Genomic DNA, 8,363 nt, shown 5'->3' on the forward strand with positions numbered 1-8,363 from the left:
GTTAACATTTGACTGAAATTTGGTAGCTACAACCACTTTGCAATACTTGATCCCATATTCCAGTTTTATTACGGCAATGTCACACTGTTTAATGTTTTACGGTCCTACGTAACTGTGCTGAGTTCAAAATAAAAACACGACTTCATTACCCCCCCACACACACATTCTAAACAAGTCATCTTGCTTGGCCATACGTTTCCCTCCGGTATCATTCTTCCGCTTCACGTGACGGCCGTCCCGCTGGTTACCAGATCCCGCTGGATCTCCCTCCAGGAGGAGCGAGGATCCTGGCCGAGGATCTCTTTGGAATGTTGTCATCGATCTGGGCTCCTGGAGGGGAGCATGTGCATGGGTTCAACAGTGGCACACACAAGGAGGTGCTGTTTCCTGGTCTATGTGCAGCTAAATCACATTTCCTTGTTTTGTAAAGGGTTTTCTAAGCAGCTTGTGTTCTGGATTTTAGTAATCCACCATACTCCAGATGACCCAACCAATTCTTCTCATACCATTAAGATGCTGCTCAAACTGTTCATTCCCCATCTCACCTAATTCCCTGTTAGCTCTCTACTGTCAAATCCTTATAATTAAATCATAATTAAAAATGCCCCAAAATTAAAAAGTGTACTAGGTGACTCGTATGTCTGATTAGGTATAAATGTGACTGATATAACTAAAAAGAGGCTGTGTTACCTTTATATATCTCGGTTCCAGCTACACATTTCCAAATCTGTCATATAAAAAGCTTGAAATACTGTGGAAACAAGTTTAATTGTCAACACTTCGTCCTCACTCAGGTGAAAAAGTAGTAAACAGTGTACTTCAGTGTATTACAAATATGATTGAAGTATAGAGAGTAGTGTAGAGTGACATATACTTTTAAAAAGTGTACTAAGTAGATGTCATTGAAGTTCTACTTAAATGTATTAAAAATGAATATACCAATTTTGCAGTACTTAAAGTGGTATTTCAAAGTACTTATAAAAGTGAACTTTATTGTAGGTGTATTATAAATTGTACTTAAGTGTACTTTTAAAACGTACTACATTACAAATACTTTTAATAGTAATAAAGTGTACTCATGAAAAACATACTTATTTTCAAGTCCTCTGAGAAAGACTATTAGCACGTTAAATTAAAGAGTACTTTAATTTCACTTCATTTTAAGTATATTTAAGTATATTTCCAGCACATTGGTGATATAATACAATTGTACTGCAAGTGTTTTTTGCTCATGAATTCTGATTCTCACTTAAAGTTTGCAAAAAAGTTTTGCCAATTTAGCAACTATTTACACTTCAAGTATACTCGAGTATTACTGAAGGAGTACTTTGAGTACACTTAAGTATATCTGATGGTTAAAAGTAGCACAAATCTTACTTCTTACAATCTTCAAAAAGAATAATTTAAATATAATGTTTTTTCACCTGGGTAAACAACTGATGCAGGCATCTACTGTGCCTACTGTAAACTGTACGGGGCCCACAAGAAGCACTGTGTCACAAATTTCTTTAAATATGGCGCCCTCATCAGGCACGTGTATGTCTTAAAGGTTGAAAAGGCAGAAAATACAGCAGCCTCTAAGTTTCAGCTACAGTAATGCAGTTATCAGTGTATGAAAGAATACCTGAGGTTTCAGGTGTGGAACGCAGCCTAAAAAAAACACTCCGCCTCACACCCATGGGATCATTATATGAAAAAACAATAGACATTTTCACTGATATCTGAGCGGAGCTGTTGATTCTTACCAGACAGGCTGAAGCTGGACTCGTGGAGGTCCCTAACGCCCCCGTGCCGGGTGCAGGGGCGCGTCGGGGTGTCCAGATCTGAAGCCCCGAAGTCCCGCTTTCCTGAGTTGGCCACGGCAACAACTTCACCTGTGTAGGGCTCCCGTTCAACCGCTTTCACAGCCTGGCACTGGTAGGTCAACATGCCAACACGCACGCACACATACATACAGTCAGGTTAATGATCACATTAGCACCAGCAGGGGTGAGTACTACAATATCCTTCTCAAGTACAGGTACTTTTTACGCGAAACAGCAAACGTATGTGGTCAGACTGACAGCTGGACTGTAAGATTCAGTATCAGGTGGACGTGTGATGACATGTAATTCATATTGACTGCAGGGGGAGCCCGGAGACTTAGTGTGCACACTCTTCTATTATATGAAGTCTGATGACAGCCAGGAAAATGTTTTATCCTGATGATTAATGAGTCTGTGGTGCAATAGTAGCACGTCTGACTCCAGATCAGAGGGTTGTGTGTTCAAATCACGGCAGGGTCAAAACATCTGTTTGCTGTTGTTGTTGATGTTTGTGAATTGGACCAATGATGGGAAATAGTTCATACAACAAGCAGATGAATAGGGCATCTTCGTACTTTTCTGGAAAATACGCAGTCTGTGCACTTGAAGCGCAGACAGTCCAAACAAGGAGAGGAAAGCAAGAAGGAAAAAGAGCAAGGAAGGAAACAAAGGAGGAAATAAAGACAATGAGAAGGCAACAAAAGAAGGGAGGAAATAAATAAGGGAGGAGAATGAGGAAATGAAACAAGAAAAGGAGGAAGATACAAGGGAAAGAAGGAAATGAAACACGGGAAACAAAACAGGAGGGAAAGATGGACACAAACAAGGAAAGAAGAGAAGGAAACAAGGATAATCAAACAATCAAATGCTGTGTTCCTCTGACTAATGTTAAGCTTCTCTATGTCGATACTTGATGTGCATTCCAGCTCAGGTTTGATTGATCCGCGTCTGTCCGATACCTTTTCCCTCTGAACCATCTTCTTGTAAAGGTAATCTGGGAAGGTTCTCAGGGGGCAGAACTTTCCAGAGCCCTCAGCACACGTGAAGATGCCATTTTCATAGACCAGACGGCCACGGCTGATGGTGACCAGGGGTACGCCGTGACAGCGGAGACCCTCGTACAGGTTCACATCTCCTCCCTGGACCTGGTTGTCCACAGAAATGGTCCTGCAGACAGAGACGTTAAAAAAACAAAAAGAGCGACCCAGTTACATCAGACAAAAACTCGATCGGCTTCAGAGAGTCGAGATAAAAGCTGCAGCGAGACAAGCCGATCGATAAATGGACGGATCGAGTTTCATACTTGGATCCCTCGGGGTCCCAGACCACCACGTCAGCATCTGCTCCTGGGATGATCCTCCCTTTCCTGGGGTAGAGGTTGTAGATCTTGGCAGCGTTCGAGCTTGTGACTGCTACAAAGCGATTCTCATCCATCTTCCCTCCGATCTGTGAATCACAACAAAGACACGACTAAAAATGTATTTGTAACCTGAAGGGTGACCTTAAAATCATGCACAGCAACATCTGAATGAAGCACCCAGTGCACCAAACGCAGGAGCGGATGTGCCTCCGCTGCTTGTATTTTATTTTTAAAAACTTCAAATCGATAACCACCAAACCAAAACAGGCGTCCTGTTTGTGGAAATTCTTTGACAGCTGAACAAAAGAGTGACACCTACCACTCCTTTCTCCCAGATGACGCTCATGCGGTCCTGAATGCCGGGAAGCCCGTGAGGGATCTTTGTGAAGTCGTCCTTGCCCATGGCTCTCTGTTTGATGGTGAAGGGACGGTGGTCGGACCCCACCACATTCAGAGTGTCACTGCAGCCAGACAGGGCAAGACGGAGGGTCACGTTTATTTACTGCAGTAACACTTATCATCCTATTACGCCTGATATGAGATTTTATGTTTTCCTCACTTTCCCAGCAGGCTCATCAGGAAATTGGGAGTACTGGGGTCCAGGCGGAGAGGAGGCACGGTAACGTGGGCGGCGGCGTGGGCCCAGTCCTGATGATAGTACTGCATGCCGTTCAGCACAGCGTGGGCTGTGGTCGTTTCACCGTGGACCACCTTACCTGTGATCAGAGAGTACAGCACGGAACAGTTCATCAAAATATTACTGGCCAAGTGCAATATCCAGATCACAGGAGCTGCAATTCTGTCACTTATAAATGAAGTATTGTGGTGCGACAGAGATGCTCTGGCCTACAAACTTACTCTCCAGACATATGGGAACATGCTAGTTTGGTACAGGCGCCGGCAAAAATGGCCATTTTTATTTTTTCAAGGAAAATTCTTAACTAGAAATCGCGAGAATTACTATTCCCACTGAAATCATGACTCGCAGTCCATGACTAATATGGATGCACACTATCTGAAATGATCAACTTTTACACAAACCTTTTGACATATCTCCAAAACACAGAGACAGAAATTAAACATTGATACTAAAATTCAGTATACGTGACAATTTGTGCCACACTAGTCTCCCAAAAAGCCTGAATATTTGCATAGTTCCAAAGGATGTGGGCGTGGTCCACCAGCGCTGCCTCCAGCAAGAACACTGAGTCTCAGTTGATTTGGATTTCAGGGGTTATAAAGAACCAGGTCAGTGAATTTGATGCAGCTGCTGGCACCTCCTCCGGACTTGCCTCTGTTTTTAAAAATGTATGCCACTTGCTTTGTGAAAATGGGAGCTGCAACAGGAAATAGGCCTCACCCTGCATCTTGGCCGTAGCCACCACGTCTCCTGCAGCCATACTGGACACACTGACAAGATAGATCGGGCAGTGGGCCTAACAGGAAACACACACACGGTGCAGTATGTAGTACAGAGAGACTGATCTGGTCTTTTCACCAGTGAATATTTGCGTTCGTGCTGCAGAGATGTCACTCACCCTGTTGCCGATGGTAATTGCCCTGTGGGTCGCCTCTGCTTCCAACTGTAAAGAAGCAGAAGACTCATAGCGAGATACAGAGATAGAGGCTGGATCCACTTAATTTCACAGATAATATTAATACTCCAGATGAGAGTGTGGATTTAATAAAAGTTTATTTCAGCTTGACAGGCGGAACCTGAGGTTAATCCTGACTCTCATACCTCTTCAGGCCTGCTGATTTCAATCCCCTCTGGGCCACTGATGCCCAGCTCCAGAGCTTCTTTTGCACCCTGGAAAGAGGCAAGATGATGCAATGAATTATGCATACAACAAATCAGTGCTGAACGCATTTGGGAAAAATTCAGCCGACCTATTAAATTACAGGGAAAGTTAATTCGATCATTTAATTTGTGTATATGAGAAGACATGTAACAGACAGACTGAATGAATGAGAAGCCAGTGAAGTGATTCTCCCTCACCTCTGCCACCAGTTCCCCGTTCTCAGCATGGACTCTTGCTATAGCGCCGATGTCCTTACAGTGCTGCAGAGCCTGGAAGAGCTCGCTGTCCCTCAGCATGAACATGTCCTTATAGGCCATGAACATCTGGAAGGAGTTCACTCCGTTCTCTCTCACCAGCTTCTCCATCTCGGCTCGCACCTGCAGGAAGGGAAAGCATGCATGAGCTCTCCATCTGAACCAAGTCCAGGTCTGAATGAGGGATCGCAGCATTTTTTGTACTTTTATCCTGGTTGCATGTTGCTTTTTTTGGTCATTGGGAATTGTAGAAAGTCCCTAACGGAGGTGCAGCAGAAGTAAGCAACAGTCTCTCTTTCCCCATTAAAATACATTGATTCTGAGAAAGATGAGATCACGTGGAGGCGGAGGCACAGTGTTGGAGTACCTTGGGTCCCCACCAAGTAACTCCCACGTGCAGGGCGTAGTCGCAGCACGTTTTGGAGTCCGCCGAGCTGCGGCACTTCTCGTAGGCTTCCAGCAAAGACTCATTCTTCTCTGGCAGAACGTGTCCGATCACCATTGTTGTTCCTCCGGCTAGAGCGGCCTAGAAGACATGCAGATCATTAGCTCTCACTTTACTTCAAATGTAGGCTGTAATTTTGAGATCAAATGTGTTTTTTTGTGTGTCACTTAGTTATTTGTGGTGATAATTCTGTTTTTGCATTGGGATCTCTATTGTCTTAGTTTTAATTGCCATTAAAGACTTAAATGAACGAGGTTAACTATAATAAACATTAAACTGAGGCATTAAGTGACGTTGAAGTAGAAGATATTGATTTATTAAGTCCATAAATACAGAAGCAATCTACTTATCAACACAACTCCCGCTCCAAACATAAAAGTAAAAGGTTCAGTTGCCGTTAATGGTTATCTTTATGGTTATTTGCATACAACCGGGGAAATATAAATCCTCTGGTAGTTAAAGCACAGGATTAACTGCCCCTCACGGTGAAATCAAGAGGCATTTAAAGCAGTAATTTCTTTACGGCGTCAGCACTTCTTACTTTTTATCATCAGAAAAACAGATTTAGATGTTTTAAAGTCGCACAAGTGTGTGTTTTGTGTATGAGTGCATGCTTCACCGAGCATCTGTCAGCTGACCCTAGAGAGTGGAGTAGTGTGTAGTGGGAGGGGGGCAAGGGGGGCGTGGGTCTGTGAACCATTGTCTCCAAGCACAATGGCGTGAGTGAAGAGGCTTTGCAGCAGTCTTTGCAGCAGCCCCCCGGTATCCATGGAAACAGGTACTGATCTGCATTTGTCTGGACTCGTTCTGGAGCACGGCGGCAGCGGAGCAGGCAGGGAGGGGCGAGGAGAGGGTGACGGGGAGAGGGATGAGGGGCGAGGATAGAGAACAGTGGTGAACAGTGTCTGTCACCAGCGCCTACCGCTTAGAGTCCGTCTAAGACAACCGGGCTTCTGGCGTCTCTCAGCCCCCATCAGTTCACAGTGCTACCGAGTGGTGAGTCATCACGGTTCCCCCCAAGCAGAGTGGGGCATCCCAGTCTAATCAGCAGCCATGATGACTCCGTTCCACACTTTCTGGCAGCCTCGCCGGCAGCAAAGTGCCAAATTATTTTTGCGTGGTGTTGGTGAAACACAGACTCTGCAACCTTTCGACTAATTTCATTATCTGTGAACCTGCTGATGATTTTCTTGAATGAGCAGTTCATCATTTTGTCTGTAAAATGTCAGAAAAGAGGGAAAGACGGTTGATTTAGCAGCAGCTAGCTCTTATATTTGAACGCCTCTTTGTCACTTTATGTGTTTTCCAGCGATTATCCTCCTTCTGGCTGCTGTTTGCCTGGCTTGCAGTTCTGAGGCAGGATGGTGATATCTGGCTCTCTGAGGAGCGTCCCAACAACCTACAGATTTGAGTCCAAGTCTTGAAATGTTTTTTGTTTTTGTCCAAAACTCAAAGATATTCAGTTTGCTATCACAGAAGAGGCACAAAGTCAGAAAATCTCCACATTTCAGAAGCTGGAACCAGAGAATCTTTGCTATTTTTGCTTAAAAATGACCCAAATGATGATCAAAATAGTGTCTAATTAATTTCCTGCCCATTCATTAATTGATTAATCAAGTAATTGTTATGGCTTGGCTGTAAGGACATCCAAAGTATGCAAATAACACATCCATCTTTAGTGTTTAAGCCGTCAGCATCATCTGCCTGGTTTGAATGACTTCTAACATGCTGTTTGCATCCATTTTAATGCTTTGTGATATTATTTTACTGTTGCAGCTTTAGTTTTATTTTCTAATCCCATCATTACTTAGTGAGAGAGGTTGTGTCTAAAACAAGCAGCATATTTGATGGCAAAAGATGAAGAAAGCTGTTTCGTTTCATCAAAATGGAATTAAAGCAGCATCGGTGACATCCTGGCTAAAATTAGCATCAGTGGAAAAAAGCTTTCATTGAAAACGAGACATTTGTGATCAGGAGCAGTATCAAAGTGAGGGGGATATCCAAGAGAGACACATTTAGCACAAACACTGCACTCAGTAGTTTGAGCTCCTTCTCGTTTCATGCTTCGACACAAAGTTTTGTTTCTGTCTACAATTAGGACGCCAGTCGCCCTACTTCCACTCCAAACCCTCTTTTCTTCTCCTTTTACCTTGGTGCCGCTGTAGTAGTCATCTGCCGTGGTGGCGTTCATGAAGGTCTCCTCCAGGTGCACGCTGGTGTCGATGCCCCCGGGGAGGACCAGCTTTCCCGAGGCGTCGATCACCTTGGCTCCACCGGGAATCATCAGCTCCTTCCCCACCTGCTGGATGATGCCGTTCTCGATGTAGACGTCGGCCTCCTGGGTGCAGTCGTCGTTCACCACCTTGCCGCCCTTTATCAGGATGCGCACCGTCGCTGAGCTGGAAGACATGGCTATAGCTCTGTAAGGAAGAGAGAGAAGGAGATTTACTGATGGGGTTTCAACTGCAAAAAGCACAAGTTACGGCAACTTTTTCTACAAGAAAGTTGAGAAAGCGAACATTTTACAGGGCCTCATTCTGACACAGTGCGGTGGCGGTGAGGAGAGTCAGTGCTGCTGCTCTGTGGCTGGACTGTCAGGCTGTGACTGACATCAGCTGCAGGACTGAGCGAGCTGTGTCAGTCGCCGCCTGTGGCCTGACGTCCCAGTGGACGGTGACGCAGCGGTGAGGGCAAAGA

The 8,363-nt window shown here is 44.6% G+C and overlaps 1 protein-coding gene across 1 annotated transcript; it reads right to left on the reverse strand.

Moving 5' to 3' along the window:
- Positions 1-244: 244 nt before the first annotated feature.
- dpysl5a (dihydropyrimidinase like 5a) lies at positions 245-8,082 on the reverse strand. The gene is made up of 12 exons (XM_041953545.1): positions 7,816-8,082; positions 5,589-5,747; positions 5,165-5,344; positions 4,907-4,975; positions 4,704-4,748; positions 4,526-4,601; positions 3,725-3,881; positions 3,485-3,626; positions 3,109-3,251; positions 2,765-2,972; positions 1,746-1,914; positions 245-330 (listed from the first exon to the last, which is right to left on the reverse strand). Exons 1-12 carry the CDS (start codon positions 8,074-8,076, stop codon positions 245-247), a joined length of 1,695 nt encoding a protein of 564 aa, XP_041809479.1. The 5' UTR covers positions 8,077-8,082.
- Between the last annotated feature and the right edge of the window lie 281 nt (positions 8,083-8,363).

Source organism: Chelmon rostratus, chromosome 15 (genome assembly GCF_017976325.1).
Source record: "Chelmon rostratus isolate fCheRos1 chromosome 15, fCheRos1.pri, whole genome shotgun sequence".
Classification (NCBI taxonomy): Eukaryota; Metazoa; Chordata; class Actinopteri; order Chaetodontiformes; family Chaetodontidae; genus Chelmon; species Chelmon rostratus.

Coding starts and splice junctions, on each gene's coding strand:
- dpysl5a (XM_041953545.1), bottom strand. CDS start 8,076: ATGTCTTCCAGCTCAGCGACGGTGCGCATCCTGATAAAGGGCGGCAAG. Junction 5,748..7,815: donor ACTACTACAGCGGCACCAAG/GTAAAAGGAGAA, acceptor CATGTCTTCTAG/GCCGCTCTAGCCGGAGGAAC. Junction 331..1,745: donor GTCCAGCTTCAGCCTGTCTG/GTAAGAATCAAC, acceptor GCTCCCCTCCAG/GAGCCCAGATCGATGACAAC.